Source organism: Empidonax traillii, unplaced genomic scaffold, assembly GCF_003031625.1.
Source record: "Empidonax traillii isolate 1590-97213 ecotype Southwest subspecies unplaced genomic scaffold, ASM303162v1 scaffold114:size1751661, whole genome shotgun sequence".
NCBI classification, from domain to species: Eukaryota; Metazoa; Chordata; class Aves; order Passeriformes; family Tyrannidae; genus Empidonax; species Empidonax traillii.
In genome coordinates this window covers 500,939-526,048 of record NW_020955307.1, presented here as the reverse complement: position 1 = coordinate 526,048, position 25,110 = coordinate 500,939, and the positions used below count along the sequence as shown (strand labels likewise).

Here is a 25,110-nt window from a genome sequence, read left to right as displayed (position 1 = left end):
TATTCAGTGATGATAATCAAATTTATTGATTTCTATTTAATCTCATTTAATCTAACAATTTACAATTGATTCCCAGATTAAACTCTAAATGTATTATTGATAGGGGAACCAAAACAGTTTTAATGTTACCCTTTTCCCTGGGACAGATTTCAAAGTGGAACTGCCATGTACGTTTCTTCTACTAAGAATAATACAGCAAAAGGAAATTACGAAGCTGCTTCCTGTGGCCAAAATTAGGGCTCAATTGTACAGAAAGAAAAAAAAAAATCAAGCTACAACTACTATATGTAAGTATTTAATATGAATCACTCTTATCATTTACGTAGCCAATGTTTTGTTCCAGAACACACCTACACATTTTCAGTGGTTACTTACTGCAAGCATATACATAAGCTCCAATTACTTGCATGGTTTTATCAAAATATCTTTAGCTTTTACATTTGGGCATTTCTGATTTTGCTTTTCTTCCCCCAAAACATCACAGCCATCTTTTGGTAGCTTCTGTTAGACATGGACTTGCTGGTCATTGCCCAAGAAACTTCAAAGCAATTCTCTCAAGTTCTATTTTAGGAGAGCACCCACAGTCATTAAACTTCATATTTTTCAATCTTCATATTACTGCTTTAGTGTACTGCTACAGCATGTGCACTGGAACAAGAAAGACACTCTCCTTACAGTGCTCCTTAAAGGTATGGAATATTCTGACAACTAGAATATAGCAGCTTCACTCTATCCCTTTTCTCAACTTCCATAATGTTCAATAAATTGCACAACTATGGAGGTACCTGCACTAGTGACACTGTAAGAACTGAAACACCAGCACAGCAATTCCTGTACTGCACATGAGAGCCAGAGATGTCAACTCCAATCCCAGCAGCAGCAGAGCTGTACTAACACACTGCTGTTTGTGGGCTAATTACGCTTGCATTTCAGAAGACTAATTAGTTTGGGCTAGGTTATGCTAAGTTCAGTATCTTTGCACAGTCATGGACTTCACAGATATATTTCTCCCCTTCCTCCACCTTCCCACACACATTTGTTTGAATAAAGATACTACATTAAGATGGTTTACCTATAGCCAAAATTTCCATATGGTAAAGAATTTTCCTCCAAGATACAACACTACTCTAGAAAGAAACAGAAGTAACATAAAAATTATAAAAATCTCATGGTTGGCAAAAACTCCAAATCAGGATTTCTGTTATGAATCATTAGAAATTAATTTTCAAGCTTGGCCTGACTAAGAAAGCATTAAAACCAGCAGTTATGGTAGAAACTATTTAAAACTAGTATTTAGTTTTCTAAAGGTGCTCATTTACTCACACTAATGATGTCTTTTTACAACCTTAAAGTCTGCTGTTTATGAAACACTAAAGGGCGCAGTGTTTAGGAAAAAGTTATTTTCAAATAATACTACCTTTAATAAAGCCATTTTTAGATTCAAAATGTTTTTTTCCTTCCCATATTGAGAAGACATCCTCTTGCAAAGCAAAATGCATAATGCTAATTGAATCCAATTAGAACATGACAATAAACTGTTACATAAGAATTGGGGATGCAGAATTTCATTACAACCCATAATCTGAAAAAAACGTATTCTCATTTATACAACTACTTAAAAGTAGGGAGACAGTGCATATTTGTTCAGCAAAATGCAGTGCTTAATTTAACATAAAGGCTGATTTGCAGTTGAAAGAATCTGCATAATTACTAATCAAACTGAATTAGGCTCTTTTCTGGAAAGCAGTTAAAGGGGAAAAAAAATACAAGGCAAGATTCATAATAAGTCAGAATATATGTCACTAGCTTGTGTCAATCCACCTAGGTGCAATTTAAAATCTCAGCATAATGGGAACTCGCCTTAAGTTTTCAAAGATGACTAAATGCACAAGACACTCAGCAGACAGCCAGGAATGCCTCAGCACACCTGAACTCCAGAGAGAACCATATTGTTTATGTTTCACATTTGGTTTTGGTTATTCAAATAACGTGCATTACACCTGCATCAGTTCACAATAAGTTTATTTTATGTGAAGAAAAGCTTTGCCATTAATGAAAAATTTCAGTAGAAAACAGTACCTCCTGCTTTCAATCTAGATTACTCAAAAGTAGAAGCTTGTATTAGTGAAAACCTCAGTAGAAACAAATCTGTAGGAAACGTTCTTGGCACATGAAGTAAAAGCTTTAAACACATTAAGTTTGAATAGAGTATTGACCATGCAACCATGCTGGCAGAAAAGCCAGTTTTTAATGGCTGGTATTTGTCCCTCAAGACAATAACATGGAAGACACATAAACCTGCTTACATAACGTTAATTGTATATAAATATGGTGTTGCCATAATTGACAGTCTCTATTCAGGCCAACCATTTAGTTTAGCAGTTCTAAATAAGTAATAGGCACTTTGCCTTTCTGATTTCCCCTTTCACCCATCAGCCAGTCTGAATCCATGCCAGGGATACTGTACACTGTTATCACCTAAAAAAAACCAAAAAACAAAACAGAAACACATTCTTATACACTTTCTTTGCATGGAGAAGAGTTACAGTCTATCTTCATGTGATTTCCAGTGTCTTAGAATTGAGATTAACCAAGTTAAGCAGAGCATTTAATATAAGCATCCATGGAACACAGTCTAATACTCATAAAAATTATTTCACTGGTCCATGGAAAAGAAAGGACATAGTAGCATATTTTAAAGTCCCATTTTTCTGATGAAATTCTATTCATTACTGCTTCTTTTCTATTACATTTTATCTATAAATCTTGTGTATCACCCTCAACTTTAACAGGAGACATGAAAGAAAGGTCACTGGATCTCTAAGTGCATGACAGAAAGAGAGACGGTGTTGATGTGCTACCTCCTCATAGAAAATCTGAGGCCACAGCTTCTATCTAAGTCACTGCCTAGGTAAGAAAAAGGTCAAATGGAGATATTTAAGTAATGCACATTTAAAAACCCCAAAAGTCTGAAATTCTGGTTTTTGGATGCTCTTCTTCAGGGTTAAGCTAAATTTACATTACCAGGTGGAACTCTGTTCCAGCACTCTGCTTCACCACCTACCTCCACCTGATTTGTATGGACTCTCTGACTTAAGAGTGCAATTGAATTGGAACAGGGATAAACACAATACAACCTCCACCATTAAAAAAAGTAGTAGTTGTTTTTTCATATTCTTTCCAAATTACAATATTTAACATTTGAAAGTCTAATCATATTGATAATAGTGTTAAAGGTGTGGTGACAAGTAGACAGCAGAACAGCATCTTGATTGTCCAGCAAATGTTCTTGCAAGCTAAGCTGGTGTAACTAATGTTAACTCTCACTGTGGAATATTAGGACATGTAAGTACAGGGCAGTGTTCCAAGAGTACTACTGAAGTTTAACTTAAAAAAAATCAACTACACAAATTTTTTGATGTAGCACATGTGAACTGGCTACTCACAAGTATTTTACTTTCAAATGATCAAGGTACATAGAAAACTCTTACCTCATCTGCAAGTAGTGATAATTCACTGCTGTTTGCAGCATCATAATCATAGAGAACTCTTGCTTTCCTGCTGCCACTTGATGACTTCAGTTCACTGATGCCTGAAGTAACCACTGAATTGCTTACTGAAGGCAGTGAAGCAGAGGCTGAGGCCAAGACTGAGGGAGTAGCAACACTCTGCACAGGAGTTGTGGAGGACTGATTGTTGTTAGAGAGGAAAGTAGATGGAAAGCTGTGGGAGCAAACAAAACAAAAAGACCCCTGAGTGAATCTGGTTTTACATAGGGCATTACACATGCCTCTATGCCTAAATTAGCATTCTTATTTTTATCAGCAATAAATGTAAGTAGGCAGCAGTAACAGAATAGTACTGATATTTGTATAAACTAAGTAAAGATATTTGTTCTTGATCTGCAGTATAAATCAAACCAATATAATTTAAAATAAATTCTGCAACCTTAAAAAAACATGATATTTGCCTCTTAAAAAAAAAGACAAAACCAAGAAAGCACTGTTGGTCAAACTTAATTCAGACTGTATTTTAATAAACATTTCTTTTGACAACTCTGCCAGTAAAAGTAGCCTCCACTCCATCCTGCTCATTCCTCAGTTATGTGGTTACACAAAAGATTGTGCTGACGAACCAGGGATCAGGGAAATATAATGCAAGTTAAAAGCAGAGCCTCTCTCTGAAAGCAGAAAAACCACACAACTATTTTTTGTAATCTAAATCAGTTCACTGATTCAGCTAACTGCATGCTGTAAAACAGAAATATTTGTTACTCTCAAGATGAACTTATATTGACTTAAGCTCTTCCTTTCTAAGTCGGGCTGCTACTTGCTCAGTGCCAGCTGTAGTGCTTGCCAGACCCTTCCATGAAGTCAATTAAACTCATTAACCTGACAGAAAAAAAAAAGGGGGGGAAAGTGTATAATCTTCTACTTAGTTAATGAGCTGAATCACGAAATACTGTGATGAGTGCCAGAGCAGATACAAGCGACAGGACAGAATAACATGGCTGAAAAGTGGAAAGAGCAGAAAGGAGAGCAAAGCAGTAAGAGATTTCAGGGCAGTGGGGTAGGAAGAATGGAACAGCATAGGAGGTAATGAAGAGCTCTGAGATTGTCTCATGTCACTCTGCCCTACATCCTGGGATGCAGCTCCATGGCAGACTAAACTTATTTATTTAGCAGCTGATACAGCAAATTTTTGTCCCTTTGCAATCTTACTTTGTTGTAAAACTCATCTGATTCTACCTGGAGAGTAGGTCAATGAAGGTTTTGATGCTGGCAGAGCCAGTGCAGTGAAAAAAGGTGACAGGAACTGTAGATGCATTTCTTTCTCTTGACCAGTCAGTTCCCACACTACTTCCCTTATCAGTCCTTCTACATACATGCTGGGATATGGACATATGACATCCCCTCCTTTTTTTTGCCTACTCTTGATATAACAGAGACCTATCCCTATCATGCATATGAACCTGCTAGTAAGTCTCATCACTTCCCACCTATGCTCCCCAGTTAGATTATTTCTCAAGATGCAGTTCAATGGCAACTTTAACCATACAAAGCCAGAGCAGTACATTCCCATAACCATATCTGCAGCATTATTTGTGCTCATAAGAGGAGCTGTTTTAGGGAGCTCATGCAGGTGAAAACTAAACCCATCAATACAGCAACTGATCTTTGGCAAGGCAGCTCAAATCTGTAACAGCTGGAGCAGTCCTGCACACAAGGTTACAGTTTCACTCTATACTTGACCTGGTAAATGCACACTGCCACTAAATAGGGTGGACCCACTCCTCTACCCCATTTTAGCACAAATGTTCATTCTCTGTCATTTGAGTCAGATCTCTTGCTTTTGATTCAATTGTATCTAACAAAAAAAATCAAGAAGATTGTTAACTTTTCATCAGAACAGCTTTTTACGCATGTTCACCTTGCAGTCATGCAATTATTGTATCCAAGTGAAGGGAAAGAGCAGTGTATCATGAAGGACAGCACTAGCCCCTTTACAGTCAGACTGAATTGCATATAAAAATTGGGAAGACTTCAGGAGACTGTTTTGAGTTTAGTTAGCAGTTTACTACTGTGCAGAGGAGGAAGTACCGCTTCCCTGTCTGGCTTACCTTGACTTCACTTGATCATAAAGACCTGGTTCAACTCACCAAGAAGACACTCCAACTCCACAAATTTATATTTTTTCATTAGCTACATTCATTTTTCAAACTAATTCACCATGTTCCCTTACAAAACAAATGAGCAGAACAAAGGGAGGCAAAACTAGACCCCACATTTTTGTAAGTATAACTCAGCTGTACTTCATAATGTATTTATTACTTGATTAGCTTACACATAACCCAGGGAGGGGGCACAGCACACAAACCCTGTTCACCTGTTTATTTAATGCAACCACTATGCACCACATACCTACAAATGGAGAAGCTCTCCCAAAGCAAGGAGCACAACCTGAGCCCCTGTCCCAGTGCTCTCTGTTACAGTTCAGTGGCACTCCCTTGCACCAGGAAGGAAAGACACACCCAAGATTTAATACCATAACTATTTCAATCCACATAGGCAGAGAAATTTCATTTGAGTGTTTGAGGCATTTAGAATTTTGCAAAGCTTCCATGCTTTTGGTTTTCCAGTAGTCATAGTAATTTTATTAAAAATACTAATCAGATCATAACCACAAAGAGACATATTCTTCTGTTTTTCTAAAGGCAGTATTTTCCTGAGATACACTTTTTTATACCTGGTAGCAGCTTACACAAATTTTAAACAAAGACAGTTGTTCTGGGACAAGCTACACGAAAGCAGATTTTAAAGAGGAATATGTTCTTCCTTGGCATAAGGGCATTATGTTTAAGGCTTTCTGTTTAGTAAATACACTAGGATAAGAGTACACATTCTAAAAATATCCTCTCAAAATAGTTGCATAAATATATTTCACTTAATTTTTAATTTAAGAGTTGCTTTTCCTTAATACAGTTAATCTTTATTTTCAAGCTTTCAATTCTACAACTTGTTTTTGTGTGCTGTCACATTTTATAGTTCAATACTTCTTTCCATGGAATGTAACTTTAAAAATGTAGCTTTTTTTAAAGATCAAAGTTTTAAAGACTTTAAACTACAGTTTAGTAGTTTAAAGTCTTTTTCGAGACTAAAAAGTCTTTAAACTACACATTCAAACAAACTGAGGAAAGGAAATCAAATGCCACAGGAAGTTGCAAGTCAGGAAAAGGATAAGACTCAAGAACATTTTTGTTTTTACTTCCTTGTCATGGAAAACATAAACAGAGATACCTTAGAGACAGTTATTTACAACAAACACTACAGTAAACTTTTAAGTACAGGCAATCCTTCAATGCATACACTCACCTAAATAACATGATCTGTATAACCCGAAGAAAGGCTGATTTGTGAAGAATTAGAATAGGGAAACTTTAGGAAAAGCAAGTATGTAGATCTCTCCACATCCCCACCAATCACACAGAAAGGATTACGAGCACAAACTAACATCAGTTTCTTCTCTTACTTTAAAAATGCTAAACTCATGAAACAGTCAAACTAGACCGACTTGCTCATTCCCCTGTGAGTGCTCTGGGTTATGGTATTATGAAGTACATTTCTCCCTAGATACAATATCTATGCTGGCAACTCACAGTGGAGAACAGGGTTTCACTGAAAATCAAGTAGTGCCCTGTAGCAAATTAAGAGGCAAGAGGAATTTATAGGCAGTATAAAAATTGTTCCCACACTGCACAGCAGTTCAGTAGCGTGAAGCATAAGACAACTGAATGATTACAAATAAATCTCTAGAAATTGCTTTTTGTGCCATTAAATGAGGTTACCAAGGACTCACCTTCCTCAATTACAAAATACACAAAATGTCAGTAAATCAAGCCTCAAAGGGCATTAGTGCTGTGAGTATGCTTAGGGAAGTACTTGCACTTAGGTAATTACATATCCATTACCTGAGAACAGATATATTTCCTTTTAGTCCAGCATGCCTGTGTGTTCACCACTGTTATATCAGTGTAAGTTTTTCTCCTATTCATAAGCACTAAAAAAAAAAAAAAAAAAAGGGGGGGGTTTCCCCCGAAGTTTATACAGTGTTACTACCTTCCAAGCTGTTTCTGGAGATCCAACATATATTGGTAACATTGTGCATAATAGGTCATCTGAGCTTCAACAAAGTCATTCAGACAGCGGAGATGATGTGCCTGTAACACAGCAAAGAATTCAGGTTTTTAGTCGATAAGAGTACTATGCTACATTAGAAAGAGTAGCCACCTAGACAGGTGCTAAGGCTGGCACTTAGGGATCAACACCAGATAGGCACAGTGCCTGGATTCACCAGGTAACCAGGACAAAATGCAACAGAAATTAACATATTTGAGCACATGTTTTTGTCATTTCAACACTTAACTGATCTGATGAATGGGAAGCTGAATATAAAGGATGAAAATGAAAGCTCCTGCATTCTGAGTGTTGATGAGAAACTAAAGTTCAACTCAGTGGATGCTAAATTAGAATTCAAAACAATAAAAAAACCCACAGCTTCATGGTTTAATGCACTGAAGTGAAACCTCACAGCCCAAAGTTGCCAAGCAGTTTACTGTAGCTATTTTAAGAAAGTGCCCTGATGCTGACTTTCCCCCTTTTGGGTACTCACATGTGTGCTGCTGATTCCTTCCAGCAGAAGTCTGGTAATCTCTGCTTGTCGGTCAAATTCACTCTGAGTAATTCGTACTTCCTGTTCAGACTAAAAGTAAGAACACACATTAGGTATTTGTACAGTATTCTGCTACACCTTCCCATGGCAACAGTCCCATTTCATTCAGAACTGCTCATAAAAATGCATCCATCAGAAGTTTAGGTGTTTGAAATGCGCTTTTTCTTTGCAGACCTTTACTAGGCAAAAGAAGTAATTGCATTTGGGTTCAAAAATGTTGAGGCCCTGTACACACAACAAGCACCTTTATTGTCTGACACCTACTACATATGCAAAAGAAAGGCACCTTTCTGCCAGCAGTATTATCCCAGTAAGTATTATAACAGACCAAACGTTCACTGGCATGAGTGACTGGCTTTTGTCAGCATACCAGTGGCAGCCATAAATAGTGTCATTTTTCCCTATACGTTAACATGTCTCTAATGAAATAATTTAAGGTAAATCTCATTATTTTTGTCAGATAACTGCACAGCAATCAGCTGTATATAAATCTTTGATATTAAGTTTTATCAAGATATCAAATAATTTAATGTCTTATTCTGGCCACCAAACTACTACAACTATTTCTGGAGCTTGTAACTGAAGAGTCTTTGAAAATAAATAAATCTGAACTACACTAAATGTTCTAACTTCAATTAGAGTAAAGGTTTTATTAAAATTACTAGATATAAGTCTCATATTTCAATAATTCAAATTTATTCCTTGTTACATATTTTTCTCAGCAATTTTTAAATACCTTATCAATGTTACAGTAGTTTTAAACAACTTCAACCTAGCACAAGCCAAAATTACTTTAGAGTACTTCTTTGGGGGCAAAGAAAAAAGGACACTAAACACACAAATACATAATATGCATGCTGATATCTAAGGTTCATTGTTCCAAGACAGAATGTCCTCAGCCTGCAATCTGGATTACCATGCCTCAGTGTTCATACACATTGAGTGCCTTGCTTCTAAAAACAAACTCAAGGGCTAAAATCTGCATTAAGTCCAAGGTGCAGCAGTTACTATTCGCAACAAAAAGGAGGAAATATATTTTCATGCAACTTAATGAGGTGATACCAATAAAACACTGGTTTCAAAATAATTTTATGTCCTTCCAGACATTCTTGCATTCAGCTAATGTTAATCAATAGGAAAAGTATGGAATCTCAGAAAAGAGCACAGAAGAATGATGCAGTTACCCAAGAAATGCTTTTCCATCTGAAGTCACTGAAGCTGGGAAGGTTTACACAATAATAAACAGTGAGGAAGCAACTAGAGAGAACTCTGTGCTTCTTACTTGAAACTGAGATAGCAGTGTTCGTATGAAGTTACAAACTAATTAGGTTTTCTAATTTTGTTGAGGAAAGAATCTTAGCTTAGAATTTTCCCATTAGATCTTTTACAGTTCAATTTCTAAATGCCTCCTTCCCCTTGAACTCACACTCATACTCCCCTGTTTGCACCATAACTCACAGAAAGCTGGAATAGAAAGTCTTCATTTATTTTCTCTCTCAACTCTCAAGATTTCACTCAAAGCTGCACATCCCAGCTTCTAATGGCAATTCCTTACACCTCCCACAGCTACCTAGCTAGTCCCCCTCTAGAAACCATACTTCAGAGACCCTGCCATCCTCCTATTGACTTAATTTTAATTGCCCCTCCTCTACAGAACTCCACTAAGAAATCTCTTCTGCACTGTTAGCACACCCTCTTGCAGCCTGCTCCCAATACTGGTTTGTCAGAGCCAGTGGCCTAAGAACAGGCTCTCTCATGACACCAGAGCAGCTTTGCCAAACTTTCCATTAGATCCACTGAGTTTGTCCCTGTGCAAAGGATGGCATGACTACAGAAGGCTGCAACCCCCATCCCAAGGCTAATGCTAAGCTTAGGAACCAGATTTCAGTGCAGGTGGAGTTTTCAGATGTGTCTACCCCCAACTTCAGTTGCTGAAGATCCAGTGACACTGGGGAGAAAGGTGGAGTGTTCCATGTTCTGGGTGAAAGCTGAAGATCAATGTCTTCAGGACAGTTTCCATTACTAGACCCAAACCTTTTGAAAATTTTCAAATAAGCTCATTCTTAACAGGTCATTTTTAATAGGATATTATACCAGTACATTTTGAGGGACAAGTCCTGTAGTTCTTTTTGTATTGTATCTTGTCACATGAGAATCATTTGGGGAGCCCCTGGTGGTCTAGTGGTTAAGGATGCAGCGCTGTCACTGCCGAGGCCCAGGTTCGATTCCCGGTCAGGGCCCCTCCCTGGGCAGATGGAACTTGTTAGCCCTGTAATGCAATCCATCTACGTCCTGAGGACCTCGCTGCCACCGTCCAAGCTCACTTGGCCCCGGCAGATGAACCTTAGGATTAAAGGGTGGGCTCAGTTCCGCGCACACTGTGTCTCACCTAAAAAAAAAAAAATCCAGCGCGCAGGCTGGAAGGTGTAAAGACCTTCCCTGGTTCTTCGTTTGTGAAGACTGGCCATTATATTTTGTCACATGAGAATCATTTAGTACTGGCACTAAGTGACAGCCAGAAACAGCTTACTCTAAAACAAGCCCCAGGCATTGTTATGCCACTGAAACCTGAAAGGCCCTGGAGGGAAGAGTGAATTCTGATGTAATGCATCAGGCTGCCAGCATTAGACTGAAATCAACAGCATGTAACATCCTTTATTACAGTAGACCAGCATAAGTTATGGTTTCAGAATTCCGCAATTTTTAAATTGTTTACTTACTTTTGTCACTTCCTCAGCCCATATCTAGTCAGCATTAAGGGTGGGGAAGGGGAAATAAAAACATACAAACTTAGATATTGGTGGTACTTTATTACAGTATGTAACCATATTTTGGCTTTTAACTACTTTCTTTTCCTCAGAACTTCACAGGGCTTTGAGCAATGCTATAAATCAGTCACCCAAAGTCCTTCATATACAGTGAAGCTATGATGAGTATGGATAGCACTACATCTGCGAAATAAGTTAGAGTGTGACTAACAGAAGTTACATATTACAAGAATCTATTTAAAACAAGCTATTACAACATAAGACATAACTACTTAGAAAATGACATGAATCAGACAAACTAAATTAAGGATGAATTTAAGTTACCTTAATGTGTTATAATAATGGAAAACTATGGAAAGCTATTCTCATTTTTACACTGAAACAGATAAATGCTTTCTCTTGCTAATTTCATCACCAGTTTCCTATTTCACAAGCACTTGTATTGAAACCTAAATTTAATTAAAAATGCTACAGAGGTATCTCAAACTGAATAATAAAGTAGTAGCAAGCTGCACAGTAATATCATAGAACTGCAAGGGATTTACTCTAGAAGTTAATTACTTCAGCTTGCTCTTCCAATTCCCTCTTGCAATGTGGTTCTCCTTTAACCTTCATCTTCTGCGGTTTTAAGATGATGACACAATCAGAAGATTGTTAGGAAGAAATGTGTACAGAGGTTGCAGAAGCCAATTGTAACAAACAAGTTTATTTGCTCTTTTATCTGATCACAGCTGATGGAGATGAGACCCAATATGCTGTGCAGATCTAAGACTCAAACCAGGACAGGCTGGACAGCACAGTCTATACTGTACATAACTAATTAACACCTTTCTTTTTTGGTTTCACAATTATGGTGCTAAAACCAACTGCATTAATGAGTCCTCGCTACAAGTTTAGGATATATTGTACTCTAAGTTAAGCCATTAATTTCCGTGACCATTATTCAGCTGCAGTTATTTTGTAACACATTGCTTGAAAGGAGTAATTTCCACATATTTCTGCCCATTTCACATAATTCACTTGTACTCACATTAAAAAGACAGGAAAATTAAATCATTCCTTTCCCTCCAATGGGTGAAAATAATTTCAGAAGTGAAAAATCACCTTTGTATCTTAAGTTTACATTCATAGAAATAAGAATTTAATAACTGTATTTAGATTAAAAGAAATAATCTGATAAAAACAACATCCAATGCTGTACTGACTTAAGTGCATGTAGTGCACTGTACCAACCCATTTTAGAATGGAAATCATCTGAAACAAGACCAAAACAAGCTGGATAGCAAGAGGAAACATTTGACAGGGAAATGAATGAACACAGGAGGCCAACAAACCTTTAGCCATTTTACATGCAGCAAGTTGAGCATGTAAGAGACATTTACCATAATGTTATTCTCTTCAGGCTGAGAGGTGTTTAGTTGCTTAAATGTATAGATAAAAGACAAAAGCAAGTTACAACACTGTGAATATAAGCAGGTGAATAGATTATTGGCACAAAACACTGCAAGTTTAAGCTAACAAAGACTGTGAACTGCATATAGATATATAGAATAGTTTAGATTTCTATTTTAAAAACTGATCTAAGCTATTTCAGTTGTGCAGTAAGCATCGGAGAAGTAATTTTCAAATATTATGTATTTTTATAACAGGGGAAAAATAATAACATGTAAATGTAATTTATCATTTTATCCTGTCCAAGAAAAAAGTAAAATGTAGGTTTTCATCCTAAGTCAATAGACTTAGTTAACCTAACAGTCCAGACCTGCTTATTATGTCTTTCTTTATAAATGAGCCAGCAAAATATGAACCATTTACATCACATTCATATCCAAACTAATTCTCATTTCTATACAGCAGCAGATAAAGTAGAGGTACAATTTTTTCTCCTGAAATTCTACAATCTGATACTTCTTAAACATGCATACTGCTCTCAAAAGGTAACTAAATGTGTAGGCAAAGTAGTAAAGAGGCTTAGAGTTTCATGCTCTACCAGCACTAAATTATTTGTGCATAAAACTGCAAATTACTTCTTATATGATACTTTGGACTGGTCAAGTAGTAACTGGAGCAAACTTTTCACTAAGCTCTGGATGATTGCACGGGTGATGGAACTAAAACTCAAGTATAATATATATATATATATATATATATATACAAACACAATTTTAATACAAAGCTCAAGAGAAACCATTTCCTTGTGGTATTTTTATTGCTTTAGAAAGCAAGGCTTAGAGGCATTTAAAGAGTTTAAAAAGTAGTATTTTTTTTTAATCTCCTTGAACAAGCATTTTTTTCAGGGAATAGAATGGTTAAGTGATGTGAGTTTAAGAGTCTCACCTCTGTTTGGTGGTGTGAAAGCAGTATGTAAAGAGTAAAACCACAAATATTTTTGATATAGAAGTTAAGTATAGATAGGTTCATCAGTTGAAAGTAGTTATACATATGTTACAACATTTGCAAAGATTCAAGTATTTATATTTACACCTCTATTGACAGATTGTAGCAAGTCGTTTTTGGCAGTATAGATTCATCTATTGTAGAAGTAGTAAATTCAACCTGATGGAATATTTAAAAGTAGAAGACTTTTAAAGACCTTGATCAGTAATTTGCTTTTATTTCCTTGTGCAGTTCACTGAGGCATTTCTTACAAAAATATCTAGAAAAATAACGAGGGTAAGAAGCTGTGACTGGAAACATAACCAAGTGGTCAAGCTGATAAATATAAATCAGTAAGTTTCAAAGTTATGAACAAGTTTAAAAAAACCTCTACTTACTGCAGCTCGAGCTTCTGCAACTTTTGCCTTCTTCAGTCTGGTTTTTGCAGCATCCAAATCCAGTCTCTTATTTTGTAGCAGTTTACGTTCTTTCTGAAAGTGAGTTAGATTAGTTTTGAGAATAGGTACACATAATCACAAGCAAAGCCTGTCTACTTTGAAATGCTTTTAATGAAGTATCACGTACAAAAAGGTTCTTCAGCTGAAGAGAGAGCATTAGATCCTAAGTACTCTCACACATTTTATATTAGAAATACATACTTCTAATAGAAAAACAATTACCAAATGCAAGCTTTCATAATTATTTTGATTTTAGCTGGGCAAAAGAAAAGAAAATACACCAAAAAGCACAAATTTTACTCAAGTTTCTCTACATTAGCTTGAAGAAAGCAATAAAGCACCATTATCAACTACTACATTTTGAAGACTGATGGTTACAATTGGTGTGAGATGCTGAAGAATGTACAATTCAACTTACAGTAATAGTTTTGTAGTCCCCTTCAATAAAGTTTCTTAGAGGAGTGAGAAAGTTTATAGCAGAAGTTTGAATTAGTTCCCTGTCTGCTGTCCCAATTCGCTTTTGTGTTTCTCCACATTTAATGAGTGCATTTCCTGCAAAGGAAGAAAGAATATTTAAATTTCATAGTGATTCAGGCAGGTGGTTAATACAACAGGTTGATAGAGTCAGGAAAGTTTAGGCTAGCACTTTGAAAGATAATCCAATGCCATGACAAGGGCTTTCAAAAGAAAACTAAATCAGGTACAAAAAAAAAAAAAACATAAAAACAAACAAACAAAAAACCCCCACCAAATTAAACAACCACCCAAACACCAAGCCAAACCATTTTTACTAAGGACAATCACTGATCGAGGCAAAATTTCAATAAGAACATATACAGCATTGTAGAAGTGACACCAACTATGGCAACTCCATACTCCTATTTCAGAACCAAATATCATACCCACTTCTTTTAATCCAACAACTTCCTTCCCCCATCAAACATTTTTGTTTAAGTTAAGAGTAGTTGGTAGCAAGGAAAACGCTTATTTAGCTATTGTAAAATAACATACTTCTTGTCCCCACCTGCTCCACCTTCTAAATATGCATTTTAATAATAACTGAACAATACTTTGAAGTTTGGTTGCAAGTTAGGTATTGAAATTGATGTATCAAGAGTAATTTCAACAGGATGAGGTGGCTTAGCTAGAAAGGACACTAAGTTTTCAGAGAACTAAAACACTTTGTGACACTGCATGAAACCTAACAGTGTATCTATCTTTATGCTAATAGATTATGTTATTTGCCTGAATTCAAAAAATTCTGCAACTGAAGGGACAGTGTGCCTCTAAGTATAACTCTATTTGATGTTAAAAAGCAATACTTGAGGCTGATGGTCAGAAGGAAGGCCACAGATATGTAAAATCACGTGGAAGTAAGAGGAACAAAGCCTGCCATTATTGATTTTGTATCCATAAGACTTCCATAAAACATTTAACTTTTTTTTAATGGCACTTTCCTTCATTTCAAAAGGAAGATCATTATTTGCAGATAAAGAACTCATTCTTCACAGAAGAAAAGGTTTCCCTCCCACTGTAATTTTGAAGAAAGTAACTGAAGAGAGTGAACTATCAAACTTTGCAGACTATTATACATAGACACCTATGTTTTCCAGTTGCTTAAGGTAAATTAACAGCTAGAGTTATCAGGAATTTTAGGAGTTGTAGAAAACACTAGAATTACACTGTATAACTAATAGCAATGTAAAAATACTAGATATAACATCTCCAACCCTCCTGTCATAGATATATAAGTTCACTGAAGAAGGAAAAAATTTAGATTGTGTTCTACGCTCCTATTATATATTAAGAAAAGCAGGAATACTGTACACTTAAGAGAGGCTTCTTACTCCAGAAGTTAATGTCAGATAACATTTTCACTTCACACCACAAGTAAAATGGATAAATATTGTCAGATGTGCAAATGTGCTCCTTTAACAAAGAAATTAAATTCCAGAATCATTTGTTCTGGTAAAATTATCCATCTACGAAGATGGGTACCATTCCAACAGCATGTTCTATTTTTAGATTTGGAAAGAAACATCATCACTGATCTTCTAATGCTCAAAGTTACACAGCAAGTCATCTTAAAGTGTTAGAAATGTCATTGAACTGTTTTATCTAGAGGAAGACAAGAAATATCAATTTATATTGTTTTAAAAAAAACCTAGATCTGTGCTTTTTTTTTGCTTCTTCTTACCATAGGCTGTTCCTGGGCCAAATTCATTCCCAGCATCAATCATATACTGGCCTAGTAACTCTGGATTATTCATGCGACTTGGTGCTTTGCGATCCAGCTTCTCATAGACAAATTCTTCTATTCTGGCATCTAAAAAAACATTTATTTTAAATAATTACTGTCATTCAAAGCACAAGTTAGAAAGAGAAACAAACAAACAAACAAAATAAAAGAAACACACAAAATGAATTTCAAAATCCTGCCATTAAACTCAACATTAGGTGAACAACATTAAGCTGAAGACACTGTTCTTGGAAACCAACCCTGTTCCATGTTTGCCATGCTGTGTTCAGGTGTTTCTTAGAGCCACCTGTGAAAGTGAAAAACTATACTTTTCCTCTCCCTTTTCAGTTTTTTTGATCAGAAGTCTTCATTGCAAGTGCATAATGGAATGTTTTGCCTTTAAAAAAAAAAAGTCTTTTGTTCCCCGTTCAGAAAAAAAAAATTGCCAAAATTGTTCACTAAAACGAACAGGGTAGGAATTAAGTTCAACAACTACTGTAGGTTCCCTATTAAGATGTTATGAAAGTTTGATAGCCCTGGAAATTACAGACTCTTTCCCACTCACCTTGCTCCCTTGAAACACTCTGAAAGAAACCATCAAAGCTATAAGAAATTAGTGTTTCATTCCCATCTTTTCTTAGTTTGAGCAATAAAATTATCAGAAAAACTTGCTGAGACTGTATGAACACAAATATCCATTTATCATAATATTAAGCCACAGTGCCCTTCTTAGGGGAAAAAACCTCACACACATGAACAGGGATCCTGTTAATTCCAAAATCAAACTCCTCAGATACGATACCTGATTTCTCTGACCACTTGCTCTGATTTCCCATCTAGCTGGCTTTATTTATACAGTCGGTATGAAATAATTTCAGCCTGCAATAGTACAGACAACCACAAAGAAGCTTTCCAATGAACAAACCTGCCAGTCTGATGCAACCAAAATAATACTTGTTCGACAACTTTCAACAGCACTGGAATAAATAACTAATCTCTCATGAAGGTCACAAAAATTAACCTGACACAGACAAACATGGGTACCAGTGCATTCTCTGGCACCAAGGGTGAACTAAAAATAATAAAAACTTGTTTTCTTTGCTCAAACCATAATATTTATTTTTGGCTAAATCACAAAAGAACTGAAAAGTGATCTAAAATTATTGGAATATTACATGGGCCTGACCTAACCATACAATTAAAAATGGGATTGAAAGTGATTTTTCCTCCCTGAGACAGGATCACTCCATTGAACAACCACCAAAAGCAGCTCTGCAGTGTGAGATCCTTCTCCCCAGTAGGCCACCAAACAGCTGAAGTTACAGTCACAGACAAAGACCATTGCTCAGCACCGAGTATTTTTAGCCATCAGAAAATGGACTGGTCAGCATAACTGAGACACTACCATATATTATCCTTCTACTGAAACTTCTTCACACAGTTCCACTAGCTTCCAGTTAGTCTTCAATATTCTAAGATTATAATTTTCTGAAAAAGTCCAATAGATATTGCAAGTACTCAATTGAATGAAAAAGACAACTATTTCCTCTGACCTAGACAAACATAGAAATTTGAGTTAGAATATTCTGCAAGTTTTACCTGCACTCTTCCCACAGGATTAGTTGGTTTGTTTTTTAAATACTGTTTTTATGGAACTAAAAGATGCAATAGACTTCCAAAGTAATACTTCAAATATCAGCATTATAAAGAATTTATCTACCTGGCATTAGAGAAGTCCTAGCAGTGTATGATTTGCCTTTACAAATAAATCCAAGTACATCACTATAAGAAGAATACTTATGTTTTCAGTGCAGAGGTAGTAGCAGTATTATAATTTTATCATTTGAGCAAACCTAAAGGAGGTTTAGATTTTTTCAGTAAAGTAGTTCACCCAGTGACCAGAGACCAGGTCTTGACTTGAAATCTAGATCTGTATACTAAGCAAATTCCTATAGCTCCCAACTCTGGTACAACTGTAAGATGAGTGTGGGACTGCTCTCATCAACATTACCACACACAGCAGCAGGTTTAGAAACAAAATTAACACACCATAAAACTGTGTTTCCTCTGCACGTGTTTTTTTCTTTGTTTCTGTTACTATTACAGTAAGAGTCAACAGTGAAGAAATCATATTTGACACTTTTTTATATTGTCTAAGCAGGGTGCATCAATCTAATCATTCTTTAGTAATGGAGTTGTTAAAGACAGGTATTTCAGTTCATCCTGCCTGCTTCAAGCTGAATTGCACTGTGCAGAGAGTTTAGAGTAATGAATTAGTAATGAAGTTTCTTGAGCCATCATATCTACCCCATGAAGAACTTCAGAGTTCTTATGGCTACACAAGACACCTGGAATTAGAGTGGGAAATTCAATTAAACAGGAAACAACTAAAAAAACCTCTCAGCCTGAGACTAACCAGAGTATGGAACCAATACTACAGTTTGAAGAGCTGTCTAAAGTTTTTCCCATGTGAAGGGTTAAGGACACACCAGCAATTGGTAAAGTGTCTCCAGTTCTCACTAGCTCTTCAAAATGTGCTTTCCATAACACCATAACACTTAAAAATTTAAAACTGTTACAATTAGTCATTGCATTAGTCATAACTTAAGAAATAGCTATTGCAATAAACCTTTACACTGGTAAATCTATTCCTTCAAAAGTTGAAAACAAAAACCTAAAGGGCTCCTTACTTGGATTTGGCTGCAATAATACTTCTGTTTGTTTCATTATTTTTTCTGTCCACAATTTAGTGCATTCTGCTTTGCTGAGAAGGTTCTCCAGGTGAGCATCCAGTTCAGTCTTCTCCGCCTGACCAAGTTTTTCTTCTGTGAACTGCAAAGATTGAAAATACTGTTAGTTCACAGAAATAATTTTCCAGGACAAATTTAAAACAGTCACTTATATTACTTTGAAGATCATGTTTTAAAAGATAAAACCATTATCAAGTCATCAATAAAAACCTAACAACAAATTTAGAAGTTAAGTTCAACAACACACCTTCACTATCAGAAAAAAAGGAGGATGTGAGGATGTTAATCAGATCAAGATGAGGAAGGTAATTTACAAGATTATGAAGAAATCATCTGCTCAACATGGTACTGAGAGTTCTCATGTGAAGAACGAGAAGCATTTTGTGCAGTTCTGGAGTGTACTATAAAACATGAGCCAAAACGAAAGGCCAGAGGTAATGAAGAAAATTAAAAGATTACTCCAGTCTTGTATATTTTGTAATTGTTTGGTAACTCTTCCATAGTAAAACCTAAAGACAAAACAGATTCCCATAGCAGCTACCTTGGATGTATTGAAAAAAAAGTCCTGTCTACAGCAAAAGGGACAAAAATAGTGAGTTTAAATTTCAGCATCGAGATTTAAATTAAAATTAGACATTAGGGAAAGCTTCTAAAGACAAGGATTAAAAGCTAAAGAAAACTTCCTTGGGAAGCTGTGAAATAAATATCTCTGGGGTGGGAGGTGTTTTGCGTTTTAGAATAGGACAAACAAATGTTCAATAAACTGTTTAGATATAACTGATCCTGTTATGCCTTCCAGAAACAGTAAGATAACCTCTGCTGTTCTCGTCCAAGCTGTGATTTCAGCGACAATGAAATACAATCTAACTCTATTTAGCTAAATAAACACATCAGGCAATTCATTTCACTTCATACAAAATTCATGCCAAGTCTTATTAGTCTATGAACAGTTTGGACTTCAATCAGTGTTCTCTGGGAGAGGGGAAAGCAACACGTTTCACATCAGGGAACCGAGCAAAACCGGAACTGAGGGTTTAGCCTGCCTCCCTTCAGAGCAGCAGTTCCTCATGATGATGATCTCATCACTTGACAGCCTGTTGTTCAAAGTCAGGCATTTTCAGGAGAATTTGGCTTATGATTAAGTCTCTAACAAGCTTACCAATTAAGAACATAACAGGACTGGAAGCATTCTGACTGTCAAACTTCATTCTTAACAAATTCTTTGGTGGGCAGTAAGAAACAATACAAGTAAATTGTATTGTTCAAGTTCATCTGAATTTTCATCACATGTAGAATAAACCCAACTTTGACAGTATGCACATCTAAAGTCTAGATAAATGCTGTGGCATTTGCAGTTCCACATAAAAGAAAATTGCATTTGTGAGAAAACTGAGATGCAGTATAGGGAAGAATGGAATTTATTCATTAATGTATTACTACTACCGTTTAAAGGCTTTTAAAAATATGTCAGGTACTGTAGGTTGTTCTCAGAAACTTCATATAGATTCATTATAATACAGTAAAAATGGTTTTGGAATTATTTTTTACTAATTACAGAGAAGAATATTTGTATATAAAATGGGCTTTCCTATTAACATTTCCGTAAATCTTCTCAGCAGTGTGAAGATTGCTTAGTGAAGACCACCATATTAGATTTCACATATACACTTTAAAGAAAAGCTCAATCCTGGCAATACCAGGCAATGTGTTCAACAGTAGCTTGACAGAAGCACTGTTTCCAGCATCAGTGTAAAGCAACAATGCTGCCACTCTGATTTCCAGTCTCACTTACTCTAAAACCTAAATATGAACTGGTCTTTCTGGTTTATGTCCTTTTTCAGATATTACTCCATCTCTCGAAGATAAGAATAAGGAAGGTGGTCCTGCAAAGACTAATTATTTTCTACTTTGATTGCAGTTCTAAAAGTTTTAATTTTCTTTTTGTTAAAGCTTAAAACAGGTCACAAAGAGATACCTAATGTAAGCACTTGCTGGAACAGATCATATCAGTAAGCCATCTAGACCATATACCTCCGTCTGTATTAAATTCAAAATATACACACAAGCTGCCTGACTGTGACAGTTCACGCACATGGAAATCATACTGGATTGTACACAACTGGGTTATCACAGCCCCATCACCACTTCAAGTCTACTGCAAAATCACTAGAAGGGGAAATTACAGTAAGACAAGCCTCTACCTTTTACCTGAAGTCATGGACAATAAAAGTGCTTCTGCTACCAAAGAGTAAAAGCCCAACTCACTCCCAACTGCTGCACAGGCACCCTGTCAATTACCCAGCTCGGTGTGAGGAAAGACTCGCATTCCTATTGCTACAGTCAATGGCAGTACTTATTTCACCTCAAATACCACTAACTATAACTATTTTCTACTTTATTCCACAAATTGCAACTACTGCAAGACAGACTCCTTCAAGCATTATCTGTCTGCCAGAAGGAAGGGTAGGTTTTGATTGAAGATGGCCATTCAGCTTGATTTTTCTGCAGATTACTAACTAGAATGTGGCAGTCTGAACACAGTATAATCTCATCCACAGATGGAACAGGTTTCTTGGAACGAGTATCATTGGTTGTGGGTAAAATAGCCCCAACCTCCTTGTAAATGAGTCTGATATGCCTGTGAAACGCTTACAAGACAGTCACCATCTTCTAAGTAGAAATGGAAATTTTAAGTGATTTTCCTACATGCCACTTTATGCTTCTGAACTGTTTCATAGGGTTTGGGGGGGAGTGGAGTTTGTTTTTAATATCCCAAAGTGACTAGTGCAGGTCACGTCATCCAGCAATGCCTCAAGGTAAGAGTTGCACTCAACATACAGAACTGTAATTTTTACTGGAGGATTCAAAATCTGGACCCATATGATATTTTTTAAAATATATGAAGTTATTTACCTGTTCATAGTATCTGTAGGCCTTACATAGTACTTAAAAAACCCAAACAAACAAACAAACAAACCAACCCCTCACAAAAGCCCCAAAACAACAGGGGAAGCAACAGTTGCACACAGAACATGAGTTACTCTGAACACAGGGATCTTAGGGATTTGTTCCCCTCAATGGCTTCATTCAATTTCTTGGTTTAGGGGGAAGTGGCATCTGGTAGAGTAAAATTATTGCTTCCACATACCCACTAAATTTTCGTTTTGATTAAGCAGATAACTAATGCAGCTATTCAGATGTAAATCAACAATACTGACAGGGCATAATGGAGAAAACCCCAGTTCACACCACCTTTAAACCATGACAGACTGCAAAAATCTATATTAGATTTAAAGTAGTCAGTTGATTTGAACGGAAAAAGCCAAGATAAAGTGATGAAATCACAAGGTCCTATCACAAGATCTTACAATGGTGAAACTCCATCTCCTTTTTTCCCTTGTCCAACAAGAAAAGGGAAAGTGGAGGTTGGAAAGGAAGAGTTGGTCTGGGATAGGTCTGGGATACAGGTAAACCTGAAAGAAGCCGGGGTGGGGGGGGGAAGCATGGAAATACCTTCATCACAAAGACAAGCTACAATGACTGCTTTAAGTTCATTTAAATTTGAACAACGTTTTTTGACGAGTTTGCATTTTCAGAGCTCTGCTGTGCTGCTGATCATTGGTTCTCCTTGAATATTGAGGTTTAGGCAATACATTAGACCGATCACACGAGATAACGTTAATCACGCTCCAAACCTGACTGTGACCCAGTGAGAACTCATGAGACACCAAAGTGGATTACTATGCACTGCTTGGATGTCCACCTCCCTACAGGAAATCTGTTCAAGTTTGATTATATAAAGAAAAGGGATTATGGTTCAAGACAAGCGCAAGGAACAAAAGCCAATTATAGTGCCCTTATAGCAAAGAAAGGGGAAGACCGATTCGGAAACAATAGGCTATCAAACAAGCCTAAAAACGATACTAAAGCTTTAACACAACAAAACGCCTTAGCAGACTCATACTGGGCTTTTATGTGCAGCATCAGAGTTCGACTTTAACCGATTAGGTAGCGGGATGGATACATTTCCAGCAGCCAGTAAAACCCGCAGCCTATTTCAGGCGAGACACACCTTTGTCCTTTGCACGCACAAAGTCCGGTCGTGTCTCCTGGTAGCTGATGCCTGCGTACCCCGTCCCCCCAGCCCTGGCGCCTTCTCCCCTCTTGCCTGTCTGACCTTGGGCAGTCTCAGCCCCCCAAGGCTGCTATCGTGCGCTCCGCCTGGAGAACCCCGGGCCCGCCCCGCCCGCGGCCGCAGGACCGGCCTGAGGAGGCCGCTCGGAGCTGCCCATCGCCGGCCAGCTCGGCCACGGCTCCGGCCTCGCCCCCGCTGGTGCAGCCCGGCCTGGAGCTCCCTCGAGCCGGAGGTCGCGGCGGACCCCACACCCAGCCGGGCCCCTCCCGGCCCCGGGGCGGAGCCCCGCGCCCCGCGCGGAGACAAGCGGCGGCGGCCCCGTGGAGACACCCGCGGCCTCGGCCCCGGCCCCAGCTGGGGCCACCCAGCGGAGCCCCGTCCCGGCGAGGCCCCGGCAGGGCCGGGCAGTCCGTACCTGCACGGCGCGGCTCAGGAAGGTGCCCGCGTCGGCCGCCAGCTTCTTCACATTGAAGTCCATGATGTTCATCTTCGGCGGGGGCGGGGGCGCTGACTCAGCCCAGGCACCCGCGGCGGCGGCGGCCGCTCCGGCCCGTCCCTGTGGGCGCCGCCGGGGGCGGTGCCGGGCCTGGCCCGGCCACAGCGGATTGGCGGGGCCGCGGCGTCAGCCCAGGGCCCGGATCGGCCGGGGAGCGGCGGCGGCGCCCGCCCCGCCCCACCCCGCCCCCGTCCCGCTCCGCTCCGCCCCGGCCCCGCTCCGCCCCGGGCCCGACCCCGCCCCAGGCCCGCCTCTGTCCCGACCGGGGCTCCGACCCTGCGTCGGCCCCGCTACGTTCCGCCCCGCGCTGTCGTGAGGGGACGGTGGGAGGGGCAGGATGGGGCGGGTGGTGTGTCCGGCCGCGGGGGGATCCGCCTGGGTCCTCCGCAGTGTCCTCGGCCCGGGGAGTCCCGGGCAGTATCGGCGGCCCTGAGGCTGTAGCTGCTCTGGGGCGAGTGCGGCTGCCCGCCAGCCCCGGGTGAGGGAGGCTCTCGAAGCCAGTCGCGGCCTTTACCATAAGGACTCACTGGCGGGGCGGGCGGCATGGGCAGGCCCCCCTCTTGCAGGCGGAGATACCCCCCCGGCACATCTGTCCGCGACCACACGCAGGGAAGTCCCGCCGCTCCCGGGTCTGCGGCCCGGCCTGTCCCGGGGACTGGCACCCCCGGACCTGCCCCTGGGAGGACAAGTCCCGCCCCCGCTCCCGTTTATTGAGTCCTGACTTTTGTAAGTGAAACCTTGTTTTCACGAAAAATAGTTTTCGGATAGACTGTGAAAGTGAAAGCTAGGATCAATATCACAAAGGGAGTATTTGAAAACCTTGAGTAGAGTAGCATAACTTAATAGCAGTAATCAACATATTAAGAGAATATGATCTCTAGTTTTAGTCATTTCCATTATTTTAACATCTCTCATCATGATCTCTGAATGTCCAAGAATAAAAGAAAGTACCTTTGACATGGGCTAGGACTTAGATTTACACTGTTGCATCACTGGCAGCAACTTAATGTACCCAGCTTGAAAATTATCCTAGTCATTCAAGAAAGTATTTTACTTCATAATCCAAATAGAAGTAGTGTTTGGCTGAATTTGATAAAGTCAGAGGAAATCCTATGGCATCATGACAAGAAGTGAATTCCAGAAAAGGGAAATAACTAACAATCAGAGCAATCTTGCTTACATGCCGGTCAAATTCCAGGAATTAAAACCAAAACAAAACCCAGGCTGCACAAAGTTCCCATTGTACCTTTTATTCTGATAAGAACAGGGCTTGAAAGGTATTGTGTGTATGTGTTTCCTTTTCTTCAATCATTTTACCCTTTTCAGCTTTTATTGTCTCACTTATACATGTGTATAAGTGTTTGCATATAAAACCTATATGGCAAGTTTGTTTCCATTTCTTAAAATTAGTGTTCCTAGTATATAGAAGTCACACTAATCTCCTTTTCAGTGCTCAGTACTATATGGTCTGATGAGAGCTGATTACAGTCATATAAGAACTGATTATGATTCCTTGTGGTATCAATTAAGCATATGTTAAAAGACAGCAATGTCAAAGATTTTAAATTTGGATGTACAGATGCAATTATTTCACTTCATAGCTTCCATTGGCACTAAGTTTCAGCAGTTCCTGTGGGTGGAGTTCCACAAAAACAGATG

General features: G+C 38.5%; 1 protein-coding gene across 5 annotated transcripts; it reads right to left on the bottom strand.

Moving 5' to 3' along the window:
* Nucleotides 1-2,005: 2,005 nt before the first annotated feature.
* SH3GLB1 (SH3 domain containing GRB2 like, endophilin B1) lies at nucleotides 2,006-23,628 on the bottom strand. 5 transcript variants are annotated; one of them, XM_027882888.1, is made up of 11 exons: nucleotides 23,371-23,628; nucleotides 18,761-18,902; nucleotides 16,029-16,157; nucleotides 14,250-14,383; nucleotides 13,772-13,864; nucleotides 12,332-12,418; nucleotides 10,950-10,973; nucleotides 8,170-8,259; nucleotides 7,617-7,717; nucleotides 3,492-3,723; nucleotides 2,006-2,478 (listed from the first exon to the last, which is right to left on the bottom strand). In XM_027882888.1, the coding sequence occupies exons 1-11, from the start codon at nucleotides 23,440-23,442 to the stop codon at nucleotides 2,371-2,373; spliced, it is 1,212 nt and encodes a 403-aa protein (XP_027738689.1). In that variant the 5' UTR covers nucleotides 23,443-23,628; the 3' UTR covers nucleotides 2,006-2,370. The 5 variants fall into 5 exon arrangements, with proteins under 5 accessions (XP_027738689.1, XP_027738690.1, XP_027738686.1 ...); XM_027882889.1 differs by having other exon boundaries at nucleotides 12,380-12,418; XM_027882885.1 differs by lacking the exon at nucleotides 12,332-12,418.
* Between the last annotated feature and the right edge of the window lie 1,482 nt (nucleotides 23,629-25,110).

What these genes read in the sequence shown, in the direction of transcription:
- SH3GLB1 (XM_027882888.1), bottom strand. Translation starts at nt 23,442, where the DNA reads ATGAACATCATGGACTTCAATGTGAAGAAGCTGGCGGCCGACGCGGGC. An exon ending in TCCTGAGCCGCGCCGTGCAG is followed by an intron (nt 18,903 to 23,370) that starts GTACGGACTGCC and finishes CAATCTTTGCAG; the next exon opens with TTCACAGAAGAAAAACTTGG. An exon ending in AAGGAATCAGCAGCACACAT is followed by an intron (nt 7,718 to 8,169) that starts GTGAGTACCCAA and finishes GCTGTGTTACAG; the next exon opens with GCACATCATCTCCGCTGTCT.